The 16,664-nt window shown below is 36.9% G+C and overlaps 1 protein-coding gene across 2 annotated transcripts in view; it reads left to right on the top strand.

Annotated features, from left to right (window-relative positions):
* Exd2 (exonuclease 3'-5' domain containing 2) overlaps positions 1-16,664 on the top strand; it is a 51,933-nt gene that overhangs the window by 22,074 nt on the left and 13,195 nt on the right. The window contains exons 1-4 of one of the 2 annotated variants that reach the window (XM_076848310.2): positions 789-812; positions 1,519-1,915; positions 10,603-10,859; positions 15,130-15,256. In XM_076848310.2, the coding sequence (XP_076704425.2) occupies positions 1,565-1,915; positions 10,603-10,859; positions 15,130-15,256 (735 nt within the window). In that variant the 5' untranslated portion in view covers positions 789-812; positions 1,519-1,564. Of the gene's footprint in view, positions 1-788; positions 813-1,518; positions 1,916-10,602; positions 10,860-15,129; positions 15,257-16,664 lie in introns of those variants that run through there. The other variant, XM_076848309.2, reaches the window with a different exon arrangement.

The raw sequence follows: 16,664 nt of genomic DNA, 5'->3' as shown, positions 1-16,664 counted from the left end.
CCTCCTGCCTCAGCCTCCCACATGTGCCACCATGACCAACTTGTTGTTTTATTAAGTATAGAAATAACACTGTATACTCATTTGTTTATCAGAAATGAGGAAAACAAAAGGTACATGGTAAAAGCCACATGTGCTAAGATAAAGGCAAAGGGACTATTTTGTGGTATGCTTCTTTTATCTTCATTAACCTTCCTGGTCCTGTGGCATTTGTTTGAAACTTCCTTCTGGGCATCTTGGATATTTGTTTTAGTCAGCTTTTACTCCAGAAGACCTGACAAGAACAATTTTAGAGGAGGAAAAGTTTTTTTTGGGTCTAGTAGTTTCAGAAGTCTTAGTCCATAGCCAGCCAGCTCTGTTGCTCTGGGCCTGAGGTAAGGCAGCACATCATGGTGGAAAGGCTGGGAGGAGGAAAGCAGCTCAAGACCGGACAACCCAGAAGCTGGGAGAGACAACTTCTCTCTCACCAAAGACAAAATACATACTCCGAAGGCTTGCCCCAAAGACTCACCTCCTCCAGCCACACCCTACCTGCCTAGTCCCCACCCAGTTAATCCCTGGGGGTATTAGTGCACTGATCTGAGTAAGGCTCCCACAGTCTAATCATTTCACTTCTAAACTGTTGCACTGTCTCCACGTGAGCTTTTGGGGAACTCCTAATATCTAAATCATCACAATATCTAAGTGTCACCTTTTTCTTTTTTCATCCCTTGTTTTTCTTCCCCTTTCGTGCTGCCCCTGCCTTACCTTGTAGAAACGGAGGCAATTTCTTTGGAGAACTACTGATCAACAGAAACTTCTGGAGCAACAGAAAAGTATTTATTTTCAAGCCCATTTCCTCTGCCTCTACTGCCTGCACCTGCCAGAAGAGTAAAACAGTCACCCCACCAATTGATAGATGATTAAGTTTTTTTTTTAATTTTTTTTTTTTTTTATTCAGCTGGTAGGAGATTAAAGGTTTAAAGTTCAAACACTTTTTTTTTTCAGTGTGTGTGGTACTGGGGATTAAACCCAGGATGTTCTACTAATGAGGTACATCCTCAGCCCTTTTAATTTTTATTTTGGAACAGGGTCTTGTTAAGTTGTGGAGGCTAGCCTCAAACTTGTGATCCTTGCCTTAGCCTTCCAAGTAGCTGGGATTGAGGGCTTGTGTGACCACGCCCCGCTAAACTGCAAATACATTGAGAAAGAATCATTAACTAATCAATTCATTTACTAGTAAATCAATAATCCAAGGTGAAGGTCTAGCTTATTCTGTTTTGATTAATAAGATTTTATATCATTAAGGGAACCCTGGTTAACTGTCAGAGGGCTAGGGAGTTTTTGGTGGGAAGGATGAAGATAGAGATGGAATAAAAAAGTACAAAAATGAAAAAATTCTATTGTTTGATGTGGAAATTTATAGCAGTTGTTTTAGTTTGTGGGTATAAGGATTATAGGTGGAAGTTTTTAGGGGAAAACTTGTTTATACATAGGGTTTATATTCTGTATGTAAATATATTTTTGATGTTTGTTTTGCAGGTTGTGTGATTAGTAAAATGCTTTCCTAAACAGTAAAAAGTTGAAGATGTCTAGACAGAATTTAGTGGCTTTGACAGTGACCACCCTTCTGGGAGTGGCTGTGGGGGGATTTGTCCTATGGAAAGGCATCCAGCGACGCAGGAGTAAGACAAGTGGTGTGACCCAGGAGCAACAGCAGCAGCAGCAGCAGCAGCAAGAGCAAGTGACACCAAGGAGAGAGCAGCCCCCTTCAGAAGAGCACCAGCTGCCCTCTGGTGTTCCCAGAGCCTCCTGGGAGGAGAGAATTCTCCATGCAGATGTGGTGACAGTGTCTCAGGAGGCAGAGTGGGATCAGATTGAGCCCTTGCTCAAGAGCGAGTTAGAAGAGTTTCCAGTACTTGGAATCGACTGTGAGTGGGTAAGTTAAAAAGCAAAAAATTAAATAAAAAACGAAACACAGACCTGTCCTGTTTTTCTGACTAGGTGCTTTGGCTGGTCAGGTAGGAAGGCTGAATGGAGAATTAGTTTGTTCCCAGCTTGTGGGTAGATTTTGGCAGATGAAGCTGCTGCTCTTCTCAGGATAGAGGAATACTTATGATTTTGGATTCTGGAGTTGGATGGACCTTCATGAGTTCCATTTTCACTGATTATTCTGTGAACTCAAATAAGCTGCTTAGCTTCTTAGCTTCTCTGAGACTCAGTTTACTTATTTGTCTGTAATAAGGGTGTAATGGTACCTATATCCAGTACAAAGGCTTCAGTATAGTTTTTTTTTTTTAATATGAATATTTATTTCTTAGTTTTCGGCGGACACAACATCTTTGTTTGTATGTGGTGCTGAGGATCGAACCCGGGCCGCACGCATGGCAGGCAAGCGCGCTACCGCTTGAGCCACATCCCCAGCGCCTTCAGTATAGTTTTAACATATAGAAAGTGCTCATTAGTACTAGTTGCAATCAATATTTTTGTTTTTTTACTGGTGATTGATCCCAGGGGTACTTTAACACTGATCTCCAATTCCCAGTCCTTTTTATTTTTTTATTTTGAGACAGGGTCTCACTAAGTTGCTGAGCATCCAACAAAGTTGCTGAGGCTAGTCTCAAACTTGGCAATACTCCTGCCTTAGCCTCCCAAATTGCTGGGATTACAGCTGTGTGCCACCATGGAGTCAAACCCTGGGCCATGTGCATGCCAGTCAGGTGCTCTACTAGTGAGCTATACTCTTTCCCCCTCTTTTTCCTTTTCTGATCTCCCTTCTACTTAGCATCTAAATATTGACGAAACTCAGATGGTTTATCTACCCCAGGAATTACAAACTCAGATGCTTACCAAATGGGTAAGGTGAATGAATGATGTAGAGTGATGGTATTTTCAGCTATCCTTAAATTCATAAAGAAATATGTTCCTTCTCATTTTCTCTTTTCCTTTTTTATTTTGGTACCAAGAATTGTACCTAGGGCACTTTACCACTGAGCTACATCCCCAGACCTTTCTCTCTTTTTTTAAAAAAATTTCCCCCCACAGTACTGGGGATTGATCCCAGGGATGCTGTATCACTGAAGCTCTGTCCCTTTTTATTTTGAGACAAGAGTCTCACTAAGTTGCTTACAGGCATGCTGTACCACACCCAGCTCATTCTTTCTTTAGACATGAGGACTTCTTGGGCTATCTTCCAATTTCCTACTTTTGATAGAGAAGTGGATCCTGGGAAACAGTGGTGTACAAATATGAGGACAGCTAGCTTCAATGTTGAGAAGACATTATGGTGAATTCTAATTAATGTCTCATGAATGAAGAAGCTGCTATTTTGTTTAAGCCAAGTATTGCCAGATTGTCCAGTCTTGAAAAAGAAATTTAGAATATGAATTTTTTAAAATGTTAATTAAAAAATTCATTTAAAAATTTTTTAAAATGTGAATTTAAAAATTTTAATAATTTAAAAATTCTGGCATAAGTTTTTAAATATGTGAAGGCCCCAAAAGAATAAATATGTGTGTGTGTGTATAAATAAATAAATAAATATATATATATATATATATCAACAGGCACTAATTTATGCCCTATATTTCATGGTCTTGTTATCTAATTTTATAGCTTTAGATATCATTTAAATGCTAATTGGTCTTAAAAATAGAATGTCAATCTTTTATGTCCACCTATCTACTTGACATCTGCTCTTAAATGTCTAATAGTGATCTCAAACTTAACATGCTCCTGCCAGGCATAGTGATGCACACTTGTAATCCCAGCTTCCCAGAGGCCAAGACAAGTTCAAGAACAGCCTGGGAAATTTAGGGAGATGCTATCTCAAAATAAAATTTTGAAAAAGGGGTAGGGATGTACCTCAGTGGTAGAATATTTGCCTATCATATGTGAAATCCTGGGTTTAACCCACAGTACTACAAAAAAATAACAGCAAAAAACACCCCTCAATATGTTCCTAATAGAACTCTGGATTTTTCTTCTTAAATGTGTTATTCCCACTTTTCTGTACAATCAAGGACAATCTTAAGAGTTGTCCATCGGTGGGGCTGGGGTTGTGGCTCAGTGGTAGAGCGCTAGCCTAGCACATGCATGGCCCTGAGTTCGATCCTCAGCACCACATAAAAATAAATAAATAAAATAAAGGCATTGTGTCCAACTACAGCTAAAAAATAAATATTAAAAAAATAAGAGTTGTCCAACAGTGATATAATTGAACATCAGACAAATAGGCAGTTATGGTATGCTAAATTTTTTTTTGAAAGAGAGAGAGAGAGAATTTTAATATTTATTTTTTTAGTTATCGGCGGACACAACATCTTTGTTTGTATGTGGAAATGAGGATCGAACCCCGGACTGCATGCATGCCAGGCGAGCGTGCTACTGCTTGAGCCATATCCCCAGCCCATATGCTAAATTTTTTAACATTCTGTGTCGCATCACACGAGTAAACTGGTCAGGGTCACTCCAAGTGAATTTGGGAACTAAATAAAGACACACACACAGACACAGAAAGTACATTTTGTTTGGGTTTAGTGACCACTCCTCATCTACAGCTCCCACAAGGGGGCAAGACAAGCAAGAAAGAGAGTGGGGAGCACATGCTGAACCTTTCTATTGGGGAGAAGCCTTTCAAATGAGGCAAGGGGTCAGGTTTCAGGGGATTGAGTCTAGCTTCTTGATGTCTTGCTGTCAGTAGGTTGACCGACATCTAGGAAGGCCACGCCCATCTCATGAGCTGTGTGGGGATCATAGGCAAATCCAGCGAAAAGAAACATCTGTCACCCGCCCAAACAGAGGCAACATTAGTTCAGTCCACTTTGTGTGCTTGGTGCTTATAGTTCACACACACACAGCCCACGGCTGGTTTGCTGCATCTCCACATTCTCATCGCTCAAAGCTGAGGGGCGCTCTATTCCTATATGGCAGCTCCTGACAATACTATAGTTTGTTAATAAATGTTTATAATATGTTAAATTTCTTGGCAAGATATATGAAAATTCAATATATGAAATGGTTATCCAAAGCAGGAATTAGCAAAACATGCTACCAGACAGAGGCATGAGTTTCCAGACACCCGTGAGTTGCCCATGGTAAGGTGTACAAAATGGGGCTCCTGCCATGTTTTAGAAGCCATTTGCCTTTTGCCTTTGGAGGTAGATATGAAGATGTTACTAAGTACCTTTCTGGCTGGTGACTCCTGCCTGATTGTTTCTGGAGATTTACTGCATATGTCCTTGCTAACAGGTGCAAATAATTGATGCAATAAAGAGTAAGCTAAATAAAGGTTATTTTCCCAATAGCATCCTTCTGCAGGCCCAGGCCTCAAGCTTGCTTGAAGTTCACTTCTTTCTTCTTATGGTTAACCCCTCCCTTTCCCACTTAACAAGTATTATTGATGCTATTTCCAACATATATATCGAATCCATCTACTTTTCTGTATCTCCTCTGCTATTTCCAAAGCCTCAAGTATCTTGCATCTAGACTATTACAGAAGCCTCTTGTGCTTTAACTCTTGTGCATCTTCAATCTTTCTCCAAAGAGTAACCAAAATGGTCTTTTAGCCTGGCATGGTGGTGCACACCTGTAATACCAGTGGATCTGGAGGCTGAAATAGGAGGATTACAAGTTCAAAGCCAGCCTCAGCAATTTAGTGAGGTCCTAAGCAACTCATTGAGACCTTGTCTCTGAATACAATTTAAAAAAGAGCTGGGGATATGGCTCAGTGGCTAAGTGCCCCTGAGTTCAATCTCTGGTACCAAAAAGGAAAAAAAAAAAAAGGAAGTCAGGGCTGGGATATAGCTCAGTAGTAGAGTGCTTGCCTAGTATGCCTGATGCCCTGGGTTGGATTCCTAGGACCACCATCAAAAAAAAAAAAAAGCAAGTCAGATCACATCAGTCCTTCTAATTGCTTAAAATAAAATTCAGATGTCTTAGTTACATTCTCTCTTTTTTTTTCTTTTCTGATTTTGTCTCCTTACTCTTTTCCCATCCTTTCATGTTATTTTCCAGCCACACAGGTTGTACAGGGCCACTTGAACAGGGAAAACTTATTTCTAAAAGCCTCAGGCTAAATTTAACTGATTTGTTAACTCCACAGACTATATTCCTTAGTTAACCTGTGCCAGCCCAGAATATGGTCCCATATCATTTTTTACTCTCTGCTGCCATCATGGGGTCATTTAAAGACTCCTAGGCCTTGCCAGAGACTTAACAGCTCTCAGTTTTTACTGAAGCTAAAATGGATTATCCTTTGACTCTCAGGAAGAAAGTTCTCTAACCCTATGTTCTTTAAATGAATCACTGAAACACAGAAGAGTGTTAGAAATTTCATCTGTAATGACTGATAACATAATTCATTTAACATTATTACTTTTGTGTATTTTTAATTAATTTATTTATTTTAATTAGGTATATATGATAGCAGAATGCATTTTGTTTCATTGTACACAATTGCAGCACAACTTTACATTTCTGTGGTTGTACACAATGTAGCATCACACCATATGTGCAGTCATACATGTACCTAAGGTACAATGATGCCCATCTCATTTTGTGTATATTTAATAGTGTATACAGGAGTAGGGGTATAGCTCAGTGATAAAACACATACTTAACATGCATGAGGCTCTGAGTTCAATCTCCAGTCCAAAATATGTATATAATACAGTAGTACCACATTACATGTATGTGATTTATAAATAAATATACATGTACAGTCATGTGCCACTTATTGAAAATAATATATTCTAGAAATGTCTCATTAAGCAACTTTGTCATTATGTGAGCATTATGGTGTGTGGTATGGTTAGTCACTTGTTGTGGCCTTTTGATGCAATCCAGAGATGCCATAAACAGGAGATTGTATGAGGCTGCTACTGGAGGAACATGACATACGTCTTATAGTAAACTTTTTTTTATAAGTAGGAGTACAGTCTAAAATAATAAAAATGTGATATATATAAATTAATAATATAGTTGTTTGTTATTATGTTGTTGGTGGTGGTAGTATTTTTGCAGTATTAAGAGGTTGACCCCAGGGGTGCTTTATCACTGAGCTACATCCCCAGCCTTTTTTATGTTTAGACAGAATCTTGCTAAGTTGCTAAGGCTGGCTTTAAACTTGTGATCCTCTTTCCTCAGCCTCTTAAGTCACTGGGATTACAAATATGCACCAGCACACTTGGCTTATTCATTTATTATTATCAAGTATTATGTACTAAGTGGTATGTTTTAAACTTTTTGATATGTATTTTTATTTTAAAATATTACATAATTTTGCATATTTATGGAGTACAGTGTGATATCTCAATACTTGAATAGAGTGTGCAATGATAAGATCAGGATAATAGACATTCATTACCTCAAATGTATCTTATCTTTGTGTTGGGTGTGCTTTATTTTATGACTGGCATTCTGTAGGTTTCTTTATACCAGCATCACCACAAATATGTGAGTAATGCTTTGTGTTATGATGTTACACTGGCTATATGTCCATCACTGTGTGACAGGAGTTTTTCAGCTCCATTATAAACATATGGGACCACCTTTGTATATGTGACCCATATTATTGACTGAAAATTACATGGCATATGACTGTATATTGTGTATATCTCAAACATTTTTATGTGGGTTAAATAATTCTTAAAAAACCCCAGAGACCACATGATTAAATGATACTAATGAAATAAATAAAAAGGGGAAATATGAGAAATAAAAACTGGGCATCTTATTCTTTAAGCTAAATTGCCTTTCTAGAAAAATTACACTTCTAATTATGCATTCAATGTAAATTGGAATCATAATTATACATTTGGATGCCTAGTGAGTAAACTGATTAAAATATATTGGATGTTCAACACAGTACAGAAGCACTATTAAAAAGGCATATGTATTGGCCCTGGGTTTGAGCCTCAGCACCACAGAAAAATAAATAAGTAATATAAAGGTATTATGTCTAACTATAACTAAAAAATAAATATATTTTTTAAAAGGCATATGTATGTTTGTATTTAGTTGTATGTTTTATTTATTGGACCTGATGTGCAAAGGTCAAGCCTTAAGAATTTGCAGGGGGTTTTATGCCAAAGTAGCAGTACTACATATTAGAAGTGGAGAGCTATAGCCTTTTCTAAGGCAGGGCAGATATACATTGAGCATCCTTAATCTGAAAGTCTAAAATGCTCCAAAATCTGAAAATTCTTGAGTGCTGACATGATACAAGTGGAAAGTCCACACCTAACCTCATGTGACAGGTCATAGCCAAAATGCAGCTGTGCTAATAATATTGTACAAAATTACCTTTTGGTGGTATATATAAAATATATATGAAACATAAATGAATTTTATGTTTAGACTTGGGTCTCATCCTCAAGATATTTCATTGTATATGCAAATATTCCAAAATCTGAAAAAAAAATCTAAATCCAAAATACTTCTGGTGTCAAGATTTTTTGGATAAGGAATATTCAGCCTGTATTACAGAGGGAGAAAGCTGCTTATTAATGAAAAAGGCAGTTTTGCCACATCAAGATGGATTGGTATAGAACAAAAACCAATATTCAGTTCTCTTTTTGTTTGTTTGTTTTGTTTTTTGGTACTGGGGATTGAGCCCACACTGAGCCACATCTTCAGTCCTTTTTATTTTTTATTTTGAGATGGGTCTTATTAAGTTGTTTAGGGCCTTGCTAAATTGCTGAGGCTAACCTTAAACTTGTGATCCTTCTTCTTCAGCCTCCCGAGTCACTGAGACTACAGTTGTGTGCCACCACACCCAGAAGTAGTCATATTTCTTCTAAGTCTTTTGGATCTTGACTGAGATAGACACCATAGAGATCACACTGGCATGGTTTGTTTTAAGGATATAGAACTACTACTTATTTGTAAAGCAGTGCCTGAGAAGAAATTCTAAGGCTTGTATGAATTAACTCATATTTTACTTAGCATTAGGGTAGAATTTGAGGGCCAAGACTCTCAAATATTTTATTTTTAACAGCAGCTCTTTGTGATGCTCGTTTCTCTCTGTGACTTTGGTTAGCTCAACTATGAAATATTCCTGCTGATTACTTGTGACACTGTTTGAATCACTCCTTTGGTATTTGCTGTGTCGTTTTCTGTGTTTGTCAGCTTGTGTTTCTAATGTCTGCTGCACCTCCTGTGAGGCTGTATGTTCCTAAATCAGAAACCATGCTTCCATAACCATGTCTGTGATGGCACTGTGCAGTGCCTCGCACATAGGTAGTGTGGCAGTGAGAGAGCCACACTGTCCTGGCACAGGGTCTTTCAACCTCTCCATTTTTCACATTTTGGGCAAGTGATTTTTCACTGTGAATGTCTGTACAGTGTGCGATGTTTAGCAGAGTTCTGGCCTCTACCTACTAGATCCCAGTGCACTTCTTTCTCCCATATGTGACAGCAAAAATTTTCTCCAGATTCTCCAGACATTACCAAATTTCCTTTGGAGGGAAAAATCACTGTCCTTTGAGAAGTACTTCTCTAGAGACTGGGAAATTTAGGTTATAGTCCTGGCTTTATTAATAAGTCATCATATTTGGTCAAACTGTTTCACCTATAGGCCTTAAGTTTTCTCCCCTGAAATATGAGAAGGATTGGAATTTATTGGGAACCTCATTTTGGAGCCCATGGATAGTTTTTTGTTTTTGGTACTGGGGATTGAACCCAGGGGTTCTTGACCTTTACCAGTGAGCTGCATCACCATTCCTTTTTATTTTTTATTTTAAGACAGGATCTCTCTAAGTTTCTGAGGCTGGCTTCACACATGTGATCCTCCTGTCTTAGCCTCCTGGGTTGCTGGGATTATGGGACTGTACCTCTATGCTCAACATCCCATGGATAGTTTTAGGGAATCTTTAAACTCTTAAAAATATATGTGAATTTTGTAAATAAATTTTTCTAGGGATAACATTTTAGCTTTTAGTATTTTTTTCAAATTGACCTATGACCCCCAAAAGATGAAACCTAGGTCTAAATATGGATAATACATGAAATTATTTTTCTCTTAAGATATAAATGTCCTAACTTAATGATCAATATCCATTTTTATCTTTATGACCACCATTTAGATAAGAACTGCTGAGAAAGCACTTTGTGCCACCAGGGTTTGTTTTATTGGCAGGTACCACTTATTTACACAGCTGTATTTCCTACCTATTTTTAAAAATCAGTTTTTGAGAGTGTGATGATAAGGTAAGTGAATGGTGTTGCTGGTATGTGTGTCAGAGAGTCTGGATGATGAAGAGAACATGGTCATTTGGCACTCTACTCCTTAGCCCTCTTTTCTAGTACTGTGTCGGATTCTGCCAATGTGTGTCCCAGAGTGCCTCTTTGTCAGCTGGCCACTGTTTATGGACTGCTCATGTTTCAGGGCTACAGTTGGGCCCTCAGGAAGCTTTATTTAGGTTGCTGCTTCACAGTGTCCATTGTGTTTATTAGTACTTACTCTCCTTGGATTTAACCCCAAATCTGGTTGGCTTCTCTCTTTGGGAAGTTTAAGATGTGCCTCTTAGCCTTACCCCACCCCACCCTTGCCCCCAGTTTTGTGTTGTGCTTACTGCTCTTCAGTGGTATGAACCGCAGATCATGGTCTTTCTTGCTGTGTTGCAGGTGAATCTGGAAGGCAAAGCCAGTCCTCTGTCACTCTTACAGATGGCCTCACCAAGTGGCCTGTGTGTCTTGGTTCGCTTACCCAAGCTGATCTGTGGAGGTAAAACACTACCAAGAACGTTATTGGACATTTTGGCAAATGGCACCATTTTAAAAGTTGGAGTGGGATGTTCAGAAGATGCCAGCAAGCTTCTGCAGGATTATGGCCTCATTGTTCGGGGGTGCCTGGACCTCCGCTATCTGGCCATACGGCAAAGGTATGATTGACATGAATGCTAGGCTACCCACAGCTGTGGGGCAAACATTTTAGCAAGATTTGTAGATTATTGGAAATCGATAATGAAATCTTTGAAATTCTTTAGAAACCCAGAGGATTCTGAAGTGCATATTGAACTTGTAAGATTATTTCAACTTCCGAGACCACTTTAGTTACCTAGAATTTGTCATTTTTGTAGTATGGTGCTGATGTTTGAACCCACAGTCTTGTGCATACTAAGCAAACACTGTAATACTGAGCTATATCCCCAGGCCTTTTTATTTTTTTGAGACAGGGTCTCATTGAGTTTCCCAGGCTGACCTCAGACTTGGGATCCTCCTTCCTCAGCCTCACAAGTAGCTGGGATTATAGGTGTGTGCCACCATGCCTGGTGAATTTGTCTTTTTTTGATGAAATGTTAGTAAAGTATCACTATAAATTTACAAACTGACTAAATTAGGGCTGCAGCTTTTTTTTCCCACATGAAAATTCAGTTTTAAATCCAGAAGATTTAATTGTAAGTATCAGTATTTCTGGCTTTTCTTGAAAATTTAAATGAGTGCAGAGTTCTTGAGGGCAATAATGGGCCAGATAGTGATTGTCCCCTTTAATGAACATGCTCTTTTAAATTTATCAGAATCTCTACCATTCCCATTATAACCCTGACTCATCCTGATAAGCATTTGAGTTTGCAAATCTTGCTTTAGGCTAAAAATTATGGTAGAGCTAGCACTTGTCTGGGAGGAAGAGTGATTTCCCTTTTCCTTAGAATTCTATTCCTATGGAAATTCTATTTCAACTTGTTTTTTCCAGGGGTCATGTTTCCTCCTCATGTGTTTGTACCAGTCCTCCTTTATAATGACAGGAGCTGAAACAGCTCTTCTTGCCTCAAGTGACACTGACACTAAAAGGTGGGAGGATTTGACAAGCTTCAGAGATGGCCTGATTAAAATCTGTGCTTATCATAGTTTTTTTGTATAAAATGAATTTTAAAAAAAATATTTTTAAAATTGTGGATGGACCTTTATTTTATTTATTAATTAATTTATTTGTGGTACCTCACACATGCTCTACCACTGAGCCCCAGCCCTCAGTGGTAGAGCACTCACTTAGCATGTGTGAAGCACAGGGTTCGATCCTTAGCACCACATAAAAGTAAAATAAAGGTATTATTGTGTCCATCTACAACTTAAAAATATATATTTTTAAAAAGTGAATTTTTAGTTTGGTTTATATGCAGAAATCTCTTGTAAGTATACATTTTTTTCTATACATTTTGTTTCATTAAAATATTGCTGTAAAAATGAAAATTCTGTAAAAAATATTTTAAGGATAACAGCAAAAGCTACCTTTTATTTAGGCCTCCCATATTCTGTGCCATGTATAGAAGCTAAAGGTTGACTTGGGAGCAGACTATGTGTGGGAGTCCCAGTGCTGCCACTCACTAGCTTTGTGAAGTTTGGCAAGGCACTAACTTCTCTGTTCCTCAGTTTCTTTATCTATAAGAGATAGCAGTGTTTCCACCTTGTAAGACTGGTGTGAGGATTAAATCAGTTAAACTCTGTAAAGAACTTAGTGTTCGACATGTACAGTACTATGTAAATTTTAACTGTTACTTTCTTCATCATTACAGCTGCTTGATTTTCCTTTTAGATCTTTTTCTATGCATTTATTCTTACCTATATGAACACATAAAAATTGAAGGTACATTGAATTCTCTTTTTGACTAAATACAGAATGATCAAGTGTCAAAATAAGAATTTAGCCATAGCTGAATATTATTTTGAATTTCTCCAGAAATAAGAATAAAACTTATAGGACCTTTCCTTTTTTTAAGGACATCAGAATTTTAAAAACTATTTATTGGGGCTGGGGTTGTAGCTCAGTGGTAGAATGCTTGCCTAGCACTCTACGTGTGAGGCCCATGGTTCAATCCTCAGCACCACATAAAGATGAATATATAAAGTAAAGGTATTGTGTCCATATACAACTTCAAAAAATATTTTAAAAACACTTTTATTGAGCATTTTAGTAATAAATTTAAAATTTTTGACATAGTATTTTTGATATTAGAGGTAAGATTCAAACTCAGTATTAACAGCTGTTAGATTGCTCCTGTTGTTGACTATGGTAAGTAATTTCTTTCAGCTGACTAGGAAGTTAGATGGAACTGACATTTAACTAAAGGTAGCAAGATTTTAGGGGGACAACTGCTATCTTCTTACTCTTTAGACTTTTTTAAGAGACAGGGTTTCACTATATTCCCCAGACTGGTCCAAACTCCAGTGCTTCAACAATCTTCCTGTCTCCAGGCTCCCAAGTAGCTGGGACTATAGGTGTGCATCACTGTGCCTAGCATCTTTAGATTTTTTTATTGTAGAGGTTGTTGTAAATGATTTTGAAATCTTTTATTGAAAACATAAAGTGGAAAAGTGGCATTTTTAAAAAAATATTTTTTGAGTTGTGGATGGGTATAAGACCTTTATTTTTTTTACATGGTGCTGAGGATTGAACCCAGGGCCTCACACATGCCAGCCAAGTGCTTTACCACTGAGCTACAACTCCAGCCTTGGCATTTTGTTTTTAATTCATCCTCAAGAAATGTGAAATCTTCCCAAATGTGACATTAAGAAAAATTTAATCACTCAAGTGGAATTATTAAATAACCAAAAATTAAATATTGTCTTCAATGAGGGTAACGATTTTAAGAAATAGAAGTACCCATGCTTGTAAAACTACACAGCTGTTAAAAAGGATGAAGTGAGAACATTTGTATTATCTGCCATGGAAGGAAGTACATAGTACATTAAGAATAGAGCAAGTTGCAAAGCAGAGAACAAAGCAAATACCAAAATAAGACATTTTCTCCTTTACCTATAACCATCTGTTGTTTTTTGTGCATAGAAAAAACATGGAGGGGTGACATTGTTAAGAGTGGTTATTTCTGAGGAGAGAAAATATGGGTGAATGAATGGAGGAGTTTCCTTTTCACCCATTGTATTTCTCTGTCATTTGAGTTTTAATAATAAACATTCACTTCTGTTGTAATTTTTTTGGTACTGGGTATTGAACCCAAGGCCATGCTCATGTTGTGCACATGCTTACCACTGTGCTATAACCCGGCTCCTACTTTTATATTTTATTTTATTTTGGTACTGAGGATTTAACTTAACCACTGAGCTACAAGCTCTGCTAATGAGCATTTGACTTTTTTTTTTTTTTTTTTGAGACAGGTCCCTCTAAATTTCCAAGGCTGGCCTTGAACTTGCAGTTCTTCTGTCTAAGCCTCCTGAGTAGCTGGGATTATAGGCATGTGTTACATGTGTTCTTAATTTCATATTTGTTTTTGATCTTTGGACAAATTAAATTTTTGTACCACTTTGTGGCAATTTTAATCAGAATTTTTTTGAAGCACACAAAGTGTAGTTTATATTATTAGTTTTTGAACTTTCACCTCTTCAGTGAAAATAATCTTATCACTTTTTCAAATTTAAGAAGTAATGCATAGGGGTTGAGGTTGTGGCTCAGTGGTAGAGTGCTTGCCTAGCATGTGCGAGGCCCTGGGTTCGATCCTCAGCACCACATAAAAATAAATAAATAAAACAAAGGTATTGTGTCCAACTACAACTAAAAAATAAATATTTTAAAAAATAAATAAAATAAAGGTATTGTGTCCATCTATAACTAAAAATATTTTAAAAAAAGAATACGTAAACACTATTGATAGGCATTTAGGTTGTTTTGTTTATATTTTTTTCCTATTGTAAGTAGTGCTTTAGTGAAGATCATTTTATGTACTTTTGTCTTTAGGATAAACTCCCAAAAGTGGAATTGTTGGATCAGAGAATTTTCATGTTCAAAGTTTTGGCATTTGTTTATTATTAAACTGTTTTTCACAAAGGCTAAAAAAAAAGTACCATTCACAAATTTTATTTTTGTATTTGTTTAGTTATTAATTTTTGAGTGTGGCACTAGGGATTGAACCTATGTCCTCATGTATGCTAGGCAAGCACTAGGCAAATCACTGAGCCACATCCCCAGCCCATTCATTCACAAATTTTAAATGATATTGCCTGATTCTTTATTCTTCATTGACACTGTATACAGTTTTTAAAAAAACTCTTTGCACTCTAATAGGTAACAAATTATCATTTTATTTGATGTCTAGTGATTATTGGTCCTCTGGTTATTATTGGCCATTTATATGTCATTTTTTTATTTTCCTCTCATATTCTTCGCTCATTTTTTGATATATGATTTTTTTATTGTAGGAAAAATTTGCTGTGTAATGGACTTAGCCTGAAATCACTTGCTGAAACAGTTTTGAACTTTCCCCTTGACAAGTCCCTTCTACTTCGTTGCAGCAACTGGGATGCTGAGAATCTTTCAGAGGATCAGGTACTTCTTATCAGAATAGTGGAAGAATAAAAGTCATTGCCTCCGAAATATAATTGTTTTTAAAATTCTGATTTTCATGTGTGATATAAGTAATAGGTAGAGATGCCTTAAAATAGACTTAGAATCTGGTGATACTCAAGATACTCAAGATAATGTACCTGCCACTTTAAATAAAAGATTTAGTCTCTATTATATTTTATTTTTGAGTATTTATTATGTGCCAGGAATTTCAGAAAATGTAATTTTTTATGAATACAAATAATTAATTAATAGTTAATTAATTATTAATTAATGAAAAATATAGTGTTATTTAAGACATCACATAAGAAACAGTAAGTGGTTACCTGCCTTAACCCTCTCATTCCTAATTCCTCTTCCTTCTTATCAGAAGAATTTCTTTCTGGTAGTTTCCAGGATATTTCTAAATTACATGCATTGCTCTTTTCTTATTGTACATATATCTTTTGAATTTTTACTATAGAAGATATGATTTAGTAGTCTTGCAATTTCTTTATGTTCAACCTAGTATTTATTCCCTATCCCATTCTCCTAATGTAGGTAAATTATCATTTTTATTAGTTAATATAATATAAATATAATATAATATAAATATGTGTGTGTAGAGGACTTTCTTTATTTTTTGAGGTTCTGGGGATAAAAGCCAAGGCCTTGGGCTTGGGAGGCAAGCACTCTCCTAGCCCTTCCACTATTGATATTGCTATTTTTTATGACTAAGTAACATGGTAAACCACAATGTTATTTTTTCTTACACACTTTTTGTTTTCCCAGGAACAATATTTATATTTTTCCTTGCTTCGTGTTCTATATAACTATGAATTGTTTTTACCTTCACCTCTTTGCCAGAACTATAGATCTGCTCTTGGCTGGTTCAGACACATCAGGTGGACTACTCATTTGGTTTTCTCATGGAGCCATCCCCCTATGGATGACAGATGACAGATCCCTCCCAGGACTGATTGTACTCTAACCCTGCTGCCCAACTCTCATCCTGGAATTTTGCTTCTAGCATCAGCCCAGAGATTCCCTTCACCTCTCTTCTATAGTTGATCTTATATTTTCTAAATTCCAGGCCTTTTTTATCTTGGTGGCATACATTTATAACAGCTTCCTGAGAAAGGGAGCACTGGTATGTGATTTATGACACCTACCTGTCTGAAAAATACTTGGTTTCCCTTTCTCTTAATAAATAGTTTGACTGAGGATAGCATTTTAGGGTGGAAATACTTTTCTTTCAGAACTTTGAAGGCAGTGCTCCTTGTCATCTAGCTTCCAGTGTTGATGTTTAGTGTATGATTTCTTTTTCTTTCTGGAACATTTCTTCTCCTTAGTTTTTTGAAATTCATAAGGACAAACATGATGCTTAGGCCATTTTTCATTCATTTTGTTT

This window comes from Callospermophilus lateralis, chromosome 3 (assembly GCF_048772815.1).
Source record: "Callospermophilus lateralis isolate mCalLat2 chromosome 3, mCalLat2.hap1, whole genome shotgun sequence".
NCBI lineage: Eukaryota > Metazoa > Chordata > Mammalia > Rodentia > Sciuridae > Callospermophilus > Callospermophilus lateralis.
Note: the sequence above shows the minus strand (reverse complement) of the source record. Positions and strands in the feature narration are given on the sequence as shown.